The sequence below is a fragment of the Cetorhinus maximus genome, chromosome 7 (assembly GCF_964194155.1).
Source record: "Cetorhinus maximus chromosome 7, sCetMax3.hap1.1, whole genome shotgun sequence".
Lineage (NCBI taxonomy): Eukaryota > Metazoa > Chordata > Chondrichthyes > Lamniformes > Cetorhinidae > Cetorhinus > Cetorhinus maximus.
In genome coordinates, this window is record NC_135885.1 from 34,588,821 (window position 1) to 34,606,074 (window position 17,254).

Sequence of the window (17,254 nt, forward strand, 5' to 3'; positions counted from 1 at the left end):
CAGCATCCGGAGCCAAAGAAGTCTGACATCAGGTCAAACATGGGTAATGAAACCTCCTGCTGATTACCACGTACCGCACACCCCCTTCCCCCTCAGCAGATCAATCAGTACTCACCCGTGTTGAACTTGGAGAAAGCACTGAGGGTGGCAAGGACGCAGGATGTACACTGGGTGAGAAATTTCAACTCCATCACCAAGAATGGCTCCGTAGCACCACCACAGATCAAGCTGGCCGAGTCCTAAAAGACGTAGCTGCTAGACTAGGTCTGCGTTTATTCCTACTCTTTGTTTCCTGTCTGCCAACCAGTTTTCTATCCATCTCAATACACTACCCCCAATCCCATGCACTTTAATTTTACACGCTAATCTCTTATGTGGGTGGGACTTTGTCAAAAGCCTTCTGAAAGTCCAAATAAACCACATCCACTGGCTCCCCCTCAACAACTCTACTAGTTGCATCCTCGAAAGATTCCAGTAGATTTGTCAAGCATGATCTCCCTTCGTAAGTCTATCTGACTCTGTCCAATTCTGCCACTGTTTTCCACATGCTCAGCTATTAAATCTTTTATAATGGACTCTAGAATTTTCCCCACTACTGACATCAGGCTGACTGGTCTATAATTCCCTGTTTTCTTTCTACCTCCCTTTTTAAACAGTGGGGTTACATTAGCTACCCTCCAATCTGTAGGAACTGTTCCAGGGTCTATAGAATCTCGGAAGATGACCACCAATGCATCCACTATTTCTAGGGCCACTTCCTCAAGTACTCTGGGATGTAAATTATCAGGCCCCGGGGATTTATCGGCCTTCAATCCCATCAATTTCCCCAACACCATTTCCCTACTAATACTGATTTCTTTCAGTTCCTCCCTCTCACTAAACCCTGTGTTCCCCAACATTTCTGGTATGTTATTTGGGTGCTCCTTTGTGAAGACAGAACCAAAGTATGTACTTAGTTGGTCAGCAATTTCTTTGTTCCCCATTATAAATTCCCCTGTTTCTGACTGTAAGGGACCTACATTTGTCTTCACCAATCTTTTTCTCTTCACATACCTATAGAAACTTTTACAGTCAGTTTTTATGTTTCCTGCAAGCTTACTCTCGTACTCCCAATCTTCAGGTCTGTTGTTTTTTTATCCAATTTGTATGCCTCTTCCTTGGATCTAATACTATCTCTAATTTCCCTTGTAAGCCACGGTTTGGCCACCTTTCCTGTTTTACTTCTGCGCCAGACAGGAAAAAACAATTGTTGCAGTTCACCCATGCGCTCTTTGAATGTTTGCCATTGCCTATCCACCATCATCCTTTTAAGTAACATTTCCCACTCCATCATAGCCAACTCGCGCCTCATACCATCGTAGTTTCCTTTATTAAGATTCAGGGCCCTAAGCTCAGAATTAACTACGTCACTCTCCATCTTGATGAAGAATCCTATCACATTATGGTCGCTCATCCCCAAGGGGCCTCACACAACTAGATTGCCAATTATTCCTTTCTCATTACACAATATTCAGTCCAGGATGGCCTGTTCTCTAGTTGGTTCCTCAACGTATTGGTCCAGAAAACCATCCCGTATACACTCCAGGAATTCCTCCTCTACGGTATTGTTACTAATTTGATTTGCCCAATCTATACGCAGATTAAAATCACCCATAATTACAGATGTTCCTTTATTGCATGCGTCTCTAATTTCCTGCTTAATGCCATTCCCAACATCACCGCTACAGTTTGGGGGTCTATATACAACACCCACTAACGTTTTTTGCCCCTTATTGTTTCTCAGCTCTACCCATACAGATTCCACATCGTCGGAGCTAATATCTTTCCTCACTATTACGTTAATTTCCTCTTTAACCAGCAATGCAACTCCACCACCTTTTCCTTTTTGTCTGTCCATCCTAAATACTGAATACCCCTGGATGTTCAGTTCCCATCCCTGGTCACCTCCAACAACACTCCAGAGGCTTGACACCATTCAGGATAAAGCAGCCCGTTTTATTGTTTGTGGAAGGGGAGCCATTCACTCCCTCTTCCACCACCGACGAACAGTGGCAGCAGTGTGTGCCATCTATAAGATGCACCAACGCTCCCTAAGCAGCACCTTACAAACTCTCGAACACTACCATCTAGAAGGACAAGGGCAGCAGATACATTAGAACACCATCACCTGGAAGTTCCCCTCCAAGCCACTCACCATCATGACTTGAAAATATATTGCCGTTCCTTCACTGTCACTGGGTCAAAATCCTGGAACGCCCTCCTGAACAGCACTGTGGGTGTACCTACACCACATGGACTGCAGCGGTTCAAGAAGACAGCTCACCATCACCTTCTCAAGGGCAATTAGGGATAGGCAATAAATGCTGGCCGAGCCAGGGACACCCACATCCCATAAATGAATAAACTTTTAAAAAATTTATCCACCACTGGCAGTAATACCTTTAGATCCAATCCCCAGAATTCCACTGATAAACACCTTCCCCTCTCCCCCTCTCTCTCCCCAATGTTTAAGACCCTCCTTTGAAGGACACATTTTTCAGTAAACCATTATTCACGCCTCAATCTTTTTCTTTGGCTCAGTTTCCTTACACCTCTGAAATGCCTCAGGATACTTTCTATATTGAAGAATATTTAAACAACTCAAAATAGTCCAAATTATCTGACAGAGCAAACACTGATGGCAAATTGTGAATTCAAACTTGTTTTTCCTCCAGTTTTAGAATTCCCATTTTCATTTCACAGGTTAACTTCTGATCCCACCTCTTATATAAGTTATAGGATCAAGCTTATATGAACTGATGACAGACACAAGGGTGCTCCTCAGAATCAATGTGTCTTTCATTAAGCAATATTTCACTTTAAGGAACTTCCTCCCCAAGTACACACTGGAAAGTCTCATGACGTCTTTGCCCAGACTTCCAGAAAGCCTTTGGTAACATTCTTAATGAAAGGCTGCTACATAAACTTAAGGCAGTGGTCACCCTTGATGAAACTTGCAAGTGGATAGCATTAACTGTATTAAAGAAAACAGCAGGTACAAGTTAGTGGAGTGATTTCAAATGGGAATATGTAGATCTTGGGGATCCGTTCCGGAGCGCTTTACAATTTGTATTCTGAATGTCTACCTGTATCCACAAATACAAAGCAAGCTAGTTAAATTTTCAAATACAAAACTGGAGGTGGTCGATGAAACAGCCAAGAAAGAAGAACCTAGAAGCAATTTGTAAGCAAGCAGAGCCATGCCAGATAAAATTCAGAACCGTGCAAGGTATTGCATATCAGAAGAAAAAAAAACACGTATGTGTCACTGAACTAGCTTGTGAACAGGCAGAAACAAATCTGGAGTAATAAAGGCTTAGTAGGACGAAAGTTGCTGGAGTCAAGTTTATCTAGACAGTATTGATTTTTGAAAAACATTTGCTTTTCTAATTTGTTAGCTCAATATAATGCAGTAATGCAGGAAAAAGAAAGCAACCAAAAAGTCATTGTCAATTTTTTGGAACTTGCCCGTCAGTCTTATTAGCCAGGTACTTGTTGGGTCTTTTTTTTAATATTTGTTCTTGGGATGAGAGAAACTTTAGCAACAGAATTTATTGCCCATCTCCAGTTCTTCAGAGTAAGAGTTAACTACACAGTGTGGGATAGCAGTCACCAGATCTTTTGGGTGGAGCCTTCCTTCTCTGAAGGAGATAAATGAATCAGTTGGATTTTTACAACAATCCAACAACATCTACAGTTATTTTTTTCTGGCACCAGCCCAAAAATTACCAGATTTATTTCACTCAATTTTGAAACTTATCATGGTGGGATTTGAATTCTCAATGACTCGGTTGCTCGGTTAGTACTCTACTATTAGGCTATCGTACCCATTTACTAGTTCATGAAAATAGCATCTTTGAAAATAAAGTGTTTTGACTCCTTGGTTTTGTGCTGGCTGCTCATTTTGATCAGTACAAGTGCTACCTGTCGAGTGAATGGTAGTGTGCTTGATGTTCTCATATTAAGTCAACTGGATCTTAGCTGAAAACAGACAGTAGCTGTTTAAAATCAATGTATATACGAATTTCTTGCGTTGAAAGATTTGGCATTTCCTTACAATTTAAGATTTTCACCTCCTTAGATTTAATGGTTTCACTAATGATGAGATCACAAACAAATGCAAGATCAGTGTCACCAAATATTCATTTAAATTTCAGGTTCACTTCTAGTTATGTCAAATACACTTTACAAAGTCGGATACACAAATAACCACTATCGCGACCCAAGAACAACTTAAAATGCTTTGCAATCAATGAATTGCTTTTGAAATGTTTTGTTTTACCTCCTTATGTGACTTGGTGCCATACTTTGTTTTATAATGTTCCTGTGAAGAGCCTTGGGAAGTTTTATTATATTTATATAGCACCTTGAATCTAAGTTTTTTGCTGTTGCTGTAGGCAAAACAAGCAATTCGCATATAAAAGCTTCCACAAAGCACAATGAGATAAATGTCCAGCTAAACTTTTTGTCTGGGGATGTTGATTCACAGACTGGCAGGTCACCCAAAAGACAACACCTCCAATGTTGCAGCATTCTATAAGTAACATAGAGATTGTGTTTTCCATGTCCCTGGAGTAGGCCTTGAACCAGCTACTGACTCAGAGGAAAGAGTGCTCCGACTGTACCAAGGCTGATATTTACAAAGGCGCAAATGTTACAGCACAGAAATAGACTAAATAGCACATCAGGTATGTTTTTCCTCACCTTATGTTTAATATTCATCTTTTTAAACAACTAGTTCCCTTTAAAGTAATTTTTGGACTCCTTGCTGCAATTGCAGTTTCCTCCATTCCTCCCACTTTGAATGAGCCAGTCAATCCCTTTATCTTCTTTTGCCCTCCACTTCCTCCCTCACCTTCCCTCTCTTCTTCCTGCCCCTTTTCCTCTCCAATTGTCCCTGTTAAATCCACTCGATCTGAGAATTATGTCTCCCTGTTTCCAATATCACATGAGATCAACTAGAAAAGCGAATTAAACATTAAACCTAAGTCATCTTAGAAAATTCAAAAATGAAAAAATAAAAGCCATAACTATTATTTTGGGGGGGAATTGGGAACGCCAACCTGAATAATAATTTTCAGGTTTGTTGGTAACCTACTCCCAATTGCAGTACCTGATCTAATTGGAGTTCCATACAGATACATGCATTCCTTTCTCAGAAGAAAAGTTCTACTAAATGCAGTAGAATGATGATGCATCCACTCTCTATGCAGTCTGTCCAAAATCATACTCAATAATGAACTCCAATTAATGTTCACATTTTTATCATATATTACATAAAAATTACTGTTGTGTATGTAAATTACAATATTTGTAAAAAATTTACATATTTAGATTATATTCATAGCCAAATGTCAACATTTTGCCTCAGTGTTAAAATCAATTGGTCACCAATGTAGATTTTTCTTCAATTTTATGTCAATATTCCAACCAAAGCTGCTCAAAAGTTTCCCAGTACTGAATTTGCCACTCTATTTATCAAGAATCCCTCCCCATTTCAGATAGTCTCATATTAACTAGCCCATGTGTTGAGTATAAAAAATTAAATAATCCCTTTCATATTTTGCTCAAATGTTTTATTAAAAAACCATTATGTACATTTCATGAAATTACAGTAGCACTTCAGATCTAAACCAAAACAGGTATACATTGCATCCGGTGTAAAATAATTGCCTAAGCTATTCAGAGACTTCATTATTCTCAATGCACTATATAGTCAACTCCAGGTACCTGATTTAATCATATGTCCAGTGAGTAGATGTCGTCTTCACATCTCTGATACGAAATTCCTAATCCAATCAACCCATTGTGTTCTATTTGTGGTAATGTTGAAATATAAACATGTAATTCACTTCTAAAGACAACAGCTCACTCAGTGAAATGACCAATTACTGTAATGTATTCATATATTATGCTAATGTTATACAATGTTTGAGCATGCACAATACATAAAAACACAATAAACTTACTATTATGAACAGGCTATACCTTGTGTCAGACATCTTCATTTGTGCCATCAATATGCCACAAAAACTGGCAACAAAGATGGATGTGCTGAAGCCACTATGTTCGGGATCAGCCCAACACCCTGACAAGTTTGATTAGATGTGGGTAAGGTTTTGTACATGTCTGGGAAAAGCTTAACTCCATCGTGGACCAAAAGAGCAGGAGCAATCAGCACCATGCTATAGCTGAAGTGAGATATTTGCTCCAGTGTTTTAGGAACTGCAGCAGAACCTGGCCTGGATCAGAGTCAAGAGAGATCCTCAAGACAACAACAGAACCCTTCAGCAGACAGAGTTGAACAAGAGATTTAAAAACAGAAAAGAAAGAAGATCTTTGCTGATGAGAACTTTCCAAAACAGTGGAGCAAAACTGCTGTAAAGTTTGTATTTTCATTGCTGTAAAAACACGTGCATGTATCAGAGTCTGGAACTGTCTCCTCAGGTGAATGGGCTGCCATGGGGTCGTATATCCATCTGATTAAAATCTCCCATCTGGTTAAGAGGCATTTTCAACCACCGGCTGAACTGGTTTTGGACAGCAGAAGTAAAGTGCTTTCTGTGTCACTACTGACTTTGAATGGGACAATATGGCTGCATCCACAAAATATATTGGATGGCTAGGAACATATGAAAGGGCTCGAGAATCAGTTTGTATAGCAAAAGATGATGCATTTTTTTCAGAGCTAATAATATTTTGGAGCTTGAAGGTGAAAGTGAAGAGGTCAGGACTCAGAATAATGCAATTCTTGAGCACAAAAAAGCAAATTTTGCAAATGAAAATTGGCCCAGGGGTATATAGCACACCAACAAATTTTCCTGCTTCCAGCCAGGCAAAAGATGTGCCATTCAAAACAATCATTAAGTTGGAGGAACATTTCAACCCTAAGCCACTAAAGATAGCAGAAAGCTACAAATCTGAAACCAGAAATCAGAAAAGTAGTAAAACACTCAGCGAGTAGATTGTGATACCGAAGAATTTATCACAACGTTGCAATTTTGGCATAATATTTGATCATGCATTAGAAGAGAGATAGCTATCTGGACTGGTGGATAAAAGAATCCAATTAAAGTTACTGAACATGCACACCATCTCAAATGTAAGCTTGTGTAAGATTGCTCTTTTCAAGGAGATGGCATCAAAGAATGCCGGGAACTTTGTCCTACGCAAGTGGCTAATACAGTTTCTGTCCACTCAAAAGATGTCTGTCAAGCCTAACATGGGGAGACCTAGTCAGAAGAGTACTGGCAATTGCGGTTTAATGACTTGTTATCACTGTAATGGCAGCCACACAGTACAGGCATGTTAAGTACAGAAACACCAATTGACGAAAGGAAGGCCATATTGCAATAATATAAAAACAAAAAACTACTGCAGATGCTGGAAATCCAAAACAAAAACAGAATTACCTGGAAAAACTCAGCAGGTCTGGCAGCATCGGCGGAGAAGAAAAGAGTTGACGTTTCGAGTCCTCATGACCCTTCAGCAGAACTGAGTAAAGTTAGGAGAGGGGTGAAATATAAGCTAGTTTAAGGTTGGGGGGGGGTGGTGGTTGGGGGGAGAGAAGTGGGGGGGGGGGGCTTGTAGGGACAAGCAAGCAGTGATAGGAGCAGATAATCAAACGATGTTACAGACAAAGGAACAAAGACATGTAAAAGGTGGTGATATTATCTAAGAGAATGTGCTAATTAAGAATGGATGGCAGGACACTCAAGGTACAGCTCTAGTGGGGTTGGGGTGGAAAGACTGACAGGGCATTACAGTTATAGATTTAAAAATAATGGAAATAGGTGGGAAAAGAAAAATCTACATAAATTATTGGAAAAAACAAAAGGGAAGGGGAAGAAACGGAAAGGGGGTGGGGATGGGGGAGGGAGTTCAAGATCTAAAGTTGTTGAATTCAATATTCAGTCCGGAAGGCTGTAAAGTGCCTAGTCGGAAGATGAGGTGCTGTTCCTCCAGTTTGCGTTGGGCTTCACTGGAACAATGCAGCAAGCCAAGGACAGACACGTGGGTAAGAGAGCAGGGTGGAGTGTTAAAATGGCAAGCGACAGGGAGGTTTGGGTCTTTCTTGCAGACAGACCGCAGGTGTTCTGCAAAGCGGTCGCCCAGTTTACCATATTGCAACTGCTTGCCAAGTGAAGGTCAAAGCAAGAAAAATAACTCATACCAGTGGTAATGAAAACAGCGACATCACAAGGGTGGAGTTCATAATCTTGAAGCGAATCCTGAGTACCTCAACGAAGAGGAGCTAGGGCTATAAGCATTTATGCCACTAGCAATCACTCAAATGACAGACTTTTGTACAAAGGTGTTGGTAAATCATAAGTACATCAACATAAGCATCAATACAGCTGCAGATTGTTCCATTTTGAGCAGAGGGAGGTACGAGGGCAAATTTAGTGATGTACCTAAAACAGAACACAGTTCAGTTGAAAACCAATTCTGGAGAGGCGTTAGAAACATGTGGACAAATGGAGTGCAATGTCCAACATAAGGGCAAATCCCTCAAGTTGTAGCGAGCTATCTCAACAAACCAATGTTAATCCTCAGGCTGAAGTTAGACTGGAAGCATGTTTTCCAAGTTGAAGGTTGATCAGCTATTGAATGGTTCCAGCAGCATTTGAGGACAGTTATGAAGGCATAATCGGTGTGAAAGTGCACATCCAAACAAAGCCTGATGCAAAATCAGTACATGCCGGGGTGAGACCGGTTCCTTATTCTCAAAGTCCAGGTTGAAGCTAGAGAAAAATGGTGTGCTAGTGAAAATTTATCACAGTGATTGGGAAACCCCAAGTGTAGCAGTGTCCAAGTCAGACAAAACCGCAAGATTATGCGGTTTTATGTGGTCACAATCACAAAGTCACAATCAACTAGGCAGTAGACAAATGAGCAGTATCCATTACCGACCTCTCAATATTTTTCTGCGATGTTAGCAGGATCCAAGCTATTCATGTGGATCGAGAGAGCCAGCAGTATCTCACAATAAATACAGGGATTCTACTCTTACATGAAGCTACTCCATGATGCGGAGTCTCCTTCAAAAACCCTCCAAGCTACAATGGATAAGCTTTTGCAAGGAGCGCCGCATTCATGCACAATGAAGATGATGCATTGACTGCAACCACAAAGAGGAAGAGAATATTCAACCGTTGGATGAAGTGTTTAAAAGATTCAATGATCACAATGTGAAGCTGAAAATAAAGTATGCGTGTTTTGGCCTGAAAAATCAATGGAAAGGAGCTATAGCCGGTGAAAAAGACAGAGGCTCTCGTCAAAGCCAAGGGATGTGTCTTAACTTACATCTTTTCTAGGCATGGTTCAATGCACCTCACAATTTCTGCCTGCGCTCGCAATGGTGTTAGCTCCACTAAATGAGATGAAGAAAAACATGAAATGGGAATGGACCAAAGCATAATGAGATGCTTATGACATATGCAAGAGAAGCTTGACCAGTGATGCACTACTTGTTCATTAAGACAAATTGCATTCTGAAACTAGCATGGGATGCTTCAAACTATGAAGCTGGAGCAATAATTAGTCATGTCATGGATAATGGTCAAGAGAGGCCCATAGCATTTATGTCCCATACCCTCACCGAGAATGAACACAACTATGCGCAGATAGAAAAGGAAGCGCTTGAAATCATTCTTGGAATCAAAAAGTTCCACTGGTTTTTGCTGTGCAGAAACTTCACACCATTAGCAGATCACAAACTCCTAGAAGCTATTCTAGGACCAAAGTCTGGAATACCAATGATGGCAGTGACAAGGATACAGTGTTGGGTTGTACTTCTCTCTCAGTACAACAACATCATCAAATATCACAGTTCAAAAGAGAATGCTATTGCTGACACACTGCCGAGTTTTCCACATGAGGATTTAGAATTAAGCTGTGAAGATGCAATCTTCACAATTGGAACAGTTGATACTCTTTCGAGTTATCAACAGTCACAGATTGCAACTCTTTTCGAGTACAATCACAGTTCTTGGTTTCCAGGAGTGGGACATGAACCCACAACCCTCTGATTCAAAGGCGAGGGTGCTATGAACTGAGCCACAGCTGACAGTGACTTTCCAATCATTGCAACTGAAACTGCAGCTGAAACAGATATTGAATGGATGAAAACAATTTGACCAGTGTACAGATGAGGAACTGAAACCATTCCACAATTGTCGCAATGAATTGTCATGTGGGCAGGGCTGCATCATGTGGTGGTTGCTAGTTCCTTGAGAGTTTGGATTCTGGCAGAACTCCATGCTGAACGCAGAGTGACCTAGAATCATTAGTATGCAAACGTACTAGCTTCCAAAATTGTAGAAATAAGCCACCAAAACACGTTTATAGTCACAGCTGACTCAACCATTTCAAAGAGTTCACATGGACTTTTGTGAAAAGGGAAATGACAATTTCTTGGTACTCATCTATAGCTACTCGAAGTGGAACGAAATAAAGCACATAGGTCAAAATGCCAATACTGAATGAACAATAGTTGAGTTGTAGTCTATTTTTGCTTGCTGCTGCAAAAGAAGCAAACACGAGGTGAGAAAAAACTTTTTCACACAGCGAGAAGTTAGGGTTTGGATTGCACTGCCTGGAAGTGTGATGGAGGCAGGTTCAATTGATGCATTCAAGAGGGCATTGGATGATTATTTAAATAATCATCCATGTGCAGGGTTATGGGGAAAAAGCAGGAGACTGGCACTAAGTTAAAATGCTCAGACAGCCGGTGCAGACACAATAGGCCGAATGGCCTCCTTCTACACCATAACAATTCTGTGATTTGGTTTACCAGAGGAGCAGAAAACTGTCCTCAATTTTGTTCTGCTCTGTTCCAGAATTTCATGAAGCAAAATGAAATCAAATATACTGTCACCACTCCTTACCATCCATCATTAAACAGAGCAGTTGAAAGATCCATTAGGATAGTTGAACAACCACTCAAGAAACAAGTGCTGCATGGGTATCCAAATCTCAGTATGAAACAGCAATTGGCTAATTTTCTGCTGAAGTATAAAGCAACCCTACATTCCACCACAGGGTATACACCTGCTGAGCTTTCGAGGAAGACAGTTAGGATACGTTTGAGTCTGGTCCTACCAAACTGAACACAAACAGTTCAGTAAAAAATGTCACTATGCAACAAACAAAAGAGAATGAAGTTTCAGGTAAAACGAGCTTGTTCGTGATTGGAGCCTCCCTCATAAGCCACACAAGTTGGGTGTGGGAAATGTAGTACGAAAGTGGGGAACCAAAAGATACTTGTTGAAATTGACAGAAGGGTGAGAAATATCCATGTAGATCACATGATCCAGGCAAGGGATGAACCAAATCACAAGTACAATCTACTTGATCATGAGTTCTTGCCAGAGTTTGAACTAATTCAGATTTCAGTGTCTGAAGTACCAACTTCTGAAAAAGAAACAGGATCTCCTTTGAGTAAGGAATCAAAATCAAACGGTCTAAAATCTGACTCTACACCAAACCTGTAAGGAGATCAGGAGGGCTTTGTACACCAGTTACTGGACTTTATTTGTAGACAGTAAGCAGGAAGAGATGGAGTGGGTCCTTTTAGAGACAAAGAGGGTACTTAGAGACACAGGGCAAGGCTAGAATACTTAATGAGCACTTCACATTTACTAAGGAAGAAGAAGCTGACAAAATATCTGTAGAGGTAATGCATGAGATGAAAACTGATAGGAAGGATGTACTGGAAAGGCTGGCTATGCTTAAAAGTGAATATGTTACCTGGTCCAAATGGCATACTTGAATTAACAGGGTGCTATTCAAAATCTAACAACAATTGCGATCAATAATTACAGAAAATATGCTGCAAAGAATTTTATACTGGGAAACCAAGTTATACAATGTTTTGAGGGAGAAATACTGTAAAATATTACTGAAATTGTTGCTTAGTGTATAATTTGAGCAATTCCAGTGATCTTAATACAGCCTTTTGATATGTTATATAATTGATCTAAGGTGTGCTTATATGGAAATGTCTTATTAGAGCAAATAAAATTCCAGTCAGGAGGAATATAATTTGCATCTGAACAAAGGAACGTTTTAAAATATATGTGGTGTTCACATCACGTGTGTGAATTTATTCATACTGCACAGACAAGATTTAAACAAAAGAAACTGAAAATTAGAGGTATAGGGCTACTTCTTTAGTCCCAATAATATCATTAAGTGCCAGATATTTGCCAAAGCAAATATTTCACATCGAAAAGCATTTCTGAAGTTGATTGGTTGCTATTGGTTGAAAGTGTACCAAAAACTGTTGGCCACAATTTGATCACCATGTTTGAGAAAAAGACACTTATTTTATGTTCTTCAAAATGAAACATTATCATGGTAGCAGCATGATATTTTTATTGTAAACAGAACTAATGTGCTGTTAAGCTGCAGGAACATGCCAGTTGTATATGAAGACTCATACAAAATTAAACCTAATTTTACAGAAACTGAACTCTCAAGTAGAGTATTTAAAAAGATAAAATATGGGCAGTTAATGGTATTTTGTCCATGAGATTTCGGCCTCTTCAACGAGAGGGATTTTGTGTTGGAGAGCATTGTGGGAGTCCTGAAGTATATAGCACGTGTGGTGAGAGTAGCAGAAAGCACTGTGATTCATACAGACACATTTGTACAACATACACAACACACATGCCAAACATGCCATGCACCACATACACACAACTATTACACAGGCACACAACATATACACATGCATGACAGATATTCACATCCATACACCTAGCCATCCACATGCGTCTATACACTTCTATATGCACCATGCGCCGCATACATCCCCACACACCAATTAACACACATGCCTGTACATACAAAATAAGACAGTGAGACAGCTGAAACCCATTGTCTGCACTATCTGTGCTGTGTAGGAACTCCAGGAGACCACAGGTGTTGGCATCACCCCTCAGCCACAGAGAGCTCAGGGCAGTAACTGGGAGCTGTCTGGCAGGATAGGAAGAGACAGACATTGCAGGAAATCTCTGGAGTTTTGCACCCACTAACCAGTTTTTAGTCGAATCACAAAAATTTACAACATGGAAGGAGGCCATCTGGCCTGGCCCATCGTGTGCACATGGGCTGATAAGTAGCCATCCAGTTCTTGGTCCAAAGCCTTGTAAGTTACTGCATTTTAAATGCATATCCAAGCAGTTTTTAAAATGTTGAGAGTTTCTGCCTTTACCAGCCTTTCAGGAAATAAGTTCCAAATCCTCACTGCCCTCTGGGTGAAGCAACTCCTCTCATATCCCCTCTGATTTAACCAAGAGGAATAGGGCCTTCCTATCCTTTCTATCTAGACACTTCAATGCTATACACTTCAATTAGGTCTCCCCTCAACCTCATCGGTTCCAAAGAAAATAACCCTCGCCTATCCAATCTTTCCTCTTAACTAAAATTTCAGTCCAGACAGCATCCTCATAAATCTCCTCTGTACCCTCTCTCATGTAATCACATCTTTCCTATAGTGCAGTGACCAGAACTGCATACAGTATGTAAGCTGTGGCTCAACTCATTTTATATACAGTTCCAGCATAACCTCCCACTCATTCTATGCCTCAGGTAATAAGGCAAGCATTCAATATGCCTTCTTGACCACCTTCAGGGATCTGTGGACATGCACTCCAAGGTCCAGCTGTTCCTCTACATTTTAGTATCCTACCATTTATCGTGTAGCCTTGTTAACCTTCCCCAAATACATTACTTCATACTTCTCTGGATTGAGCTTCATTTGCCTCTGTTTCACCCAGATGACTAGTCCATTGGTATCTTCCTTCCTTCAGCTTTCTTCATCGTCAGCCATACACATCTAATTTTTGTATCATCTATAAACTTACATTCAAGTCCAAGTCATTCATATATATACCAGAAAAAGCAGGGTGCCAAGTACTGAGCCCAGTGGAACCCCACTGGAAACAGCCTATACCCAACCATTACCCTTTGCTACTGAGTCAATTTTGAATCGAACCGTTTATCAGACTGAAGTTATGTACACAGTGGTGTTCCCCAGTATTAGTAATCAAGCTCTTTTCAATATGTATTAATAACCTGATTGAAATTATTCCCTGTACACACACACACAAAGTTTACAGGTGGCATGAAACTCAAATTAGTAAACAGTGAAGACGATAGTCACAAACTTCAGGAGGATTTAGACTGTGAAATAAGATGAAATTTAATGCTAAGAAGTGTTAAATCATTCATTTTGTTAGAAAGCAGCAATATAAACTAAATGGTACAATTTTAAAAGAGGGTGGAAGAACAGAAAAGATCTAGGAGTTTATGTACACAATTCTTTGAAGGTGGCAGAACAAGTTGCAAAGGCTATTAAAAAGGCATATTTGGTCCTTGGCTTCTAAGTAGAGACGTCAAATAGAAAAGGAAGTTGTGCTAAACCTTATAATTGACTGGTTAGGCCCTTGGTGGAGAATTGTGGTTAATTCTGGGCACCACACTTTACTAAGGATGTCAAGGATTTAAGAGAAGACATTTACAAGAATGGGACCAGAGATGAAAGCCTTCAGCAACTGACAGACTAGATAAACTGGGGTTGTTCTCCTCAGAGCAGAAAAGGTTAAGGGGTGAATTTAATAGCAGGTGTTCAAAAATCATGAAGGGTTTTGATAGAACAAAGAAAAAAAAGCTGTTTCCAATAGAAGAGCCGATTACCAAATGACACAGATTTAAGGTAACTTGCAAACAAATGAAGGGTTACATGAAGAAAGAAAATTATACAGTGAATTGTTAGCTGGAATGCACTACCTGAAAGAGTGGCGAAAGCAGAATCAATAAGAGCTTTCAAAAGGGAATTAGGTAAATACTTTAAGGGCAAAAATTTGTATGTTATGGGTAAAAGCAGGAACTAATTGTATAACTCTTTCAAAAAGCCAGTACAGGCATGATGGGCCAAGAAGCCACCTCCTGTCCTCTATCATTCTATAATTATTCAGTGACCAAAACAGTAACCTTGAAATCAGAACAGCGAGAGAGTTAAGTAGCAGAATGTACAATCATTCTACGCAGATAAGTTCTTCCTTTTCTGGGCAGTTTACTGTTAACTTCAAAAAATGTCTTTTAGTATAACCCTGCACAGAAAATTAAGCTTTTCATGTTTAACGCTTCTGGAAAACATTTCAGGCAAATCAATAACACAGCAGTCAATTTGTGGTTTCTAAGATGTTAGCGGTATCTCTCAATCATTAGCTTCATACTGACAAGTTTCAGATTAAGTTGAGGTGAATAGTGTAGCACTCATTTATCAATTTCAAGCAAGTCTAGAAATTTTCCAAAATGCGAAGTCGTCCTACTCTCCATCAGTTCAGAATTGAGGAAGTGAGAGTACACTGCTACGCACTATCTTCCAAAACCTAATTTGTTATTCAAACCAGTTCATTGCCAGTAAAGGCGCTACTATCATCATCTGTATATTCATGTGCGGTCGGATCTCGGGGACAATAAACGAAGACTGGTATAATGTAGAAATGTCTTTTTTAAATAGTCCACGAAAGTTCATCGAGATCAGCACTTTCAGAATTTAGAACAGCCTAAAATACAGTGCACCTCAACAAGCCACCCTGGTGCACTTTTCCCCATTAAAAAGTCAAATAATGCTAATCTGACACATTGGTCTGGCGGGACCAGGACCTTCAGGACTTAAACCGCAACTTGTGAAAAGACAAACAAGGTCTGCGATCGATGGTAGGTAGTGCTGATGTCTTACACTGTATGAAAGATGTTTTCAAATGTTTTAAAAGTAAGCTTTATGTGTTATTCACAACAGGACAACCTCGCAGGCAAGACGTACAGACTATACCCACAGTCTATCGTACGTACTGTCTCCGCTTCAGCTTAGCAGATCAATTTCCATAAAATTATGGGCCCCAGTCATTTGGACGCAGCTAACACGCCGCTCTTCCTATTGCATGTTTATGGTCCGGATTTCTGCCTTCGTACAGGGTCTATCTATTTAAAAGAAACCTTTACCCTTCCAGCCAGGTGCGACACAACCAATGGCAATAAACCCCCCACGTTGCATTTGACTCCACATCGGTTTTCCAAATCAATATTTAATGTGTCACATCTACAAGAAATCACATCAACGCTTCTGCCTTTATAAAATACGACCCCCTCTCCGAACGATCCTTTCCCCAATCTCAATTCTCAAGGGCACAGATTAAACACACATTTTACTCCCGCACTTTAAAATAAAGGCTCACCAGGTTCAGCACAGTCTCCACGATATCCCTGTTGCTGACCTCTCCAACTTGGATGAGGCCGATGACAACGGCGAATTTCATCTTAATATTCCTGATGGGCACCGAGGGGTTAATGCCAGAGATGGACACCATCGAGCCCACCATCTCTGCTGCTGCTGCCGGCGATGGCTGCGGTTTGGTGCCGAGCTCCAGACCCCGGGCTCCGACTCCCCCTCCCGAACCCAGTCCGGCGGTTTCTCCCGCCCCAGCCGGAGCCGGAGGCTGCATGTTTACCGGCAGCGCCGGCTTGTCGCTCGCCATGTCCTCCGACCTCCGAGCTATTCCTGCTTCTCACATTCACCGGCACCAGAGGAAAAAAAAAGGGGGGGCGGGGGGAGGGGGGGTGGGGGGGAGAGAGTGGAATATTCTGGAAAAAAAGCTCAGCAGAATTTTAACCCACACCAAAGAAAAATCAGATAGAGAGAAATAGATAGCCCGCCCATTTAATCATTACAAGACCTGATCCTTTTGTATATTTTTTTTGTTTCTATTTCTCCTTCAATTTTAGATCGAATGATTGAGACTTATTTTGCTGCCACTCCGCTCACTGCCACCGCTCACTCCCCTATCACTTTCTCCGCCATCTTCTGGCCCCTCGTTGCAGTCGGCTCCTCTACGCATGCGCACTGGGCGGTCGGCGGGGTCCCGTTAGACAAGTCTCAGGTGTCCAGGTGACAAGTGCACATGGTGCAAGCTTAAAGCAGTCAGCAGGAGAGATCAGCTTGTTGCAAGAATAAGGTCCAGCAGCCGCACCAGTATCAAGAAAGCTCAAGTAGAAACCATGAAACCAGTACACCCGTTTACTATTCTGTCTGCAACCCTTTCTTGTTTTGTTGTTACTTTTCCATTAACAGTGAAAGTGATTGGAAATTCTGAAAATTGCAGTGTTATTAAGGTGCATATTTCATTTTCAACATCTCACAGCA

General features: G+C 40.7%; 1 protein-coding gene across 2 annotated transcripts in view; it reads right to left on the reverse strand.

Moving 5' to 3' along the window:
- The window catches only part of nbeaa (neurobeachin a), a 1,012,857-nt gene extending 995,926 nt beyond the window's left edge, over nt 1-16,931 (reverse strand). For both annotated transcript variants that reach the window (XM_078545316.1, XM_078545315.1), the window contains exon 1: nt 16,290-16,931. In XM_078545316.1, the coding sequence (XP_078401442.1) occupies nt 16,290-16,589 (300 nt within the window). In that variant the 5' untranslated portion in view covers nt 16,590-16,931. The remainder of the gene's footprint in view (nt 1-16,289) is intronic.
- Between the last annotated feature and the right edge of the window lie 323 nt (nt 16,932-17,254).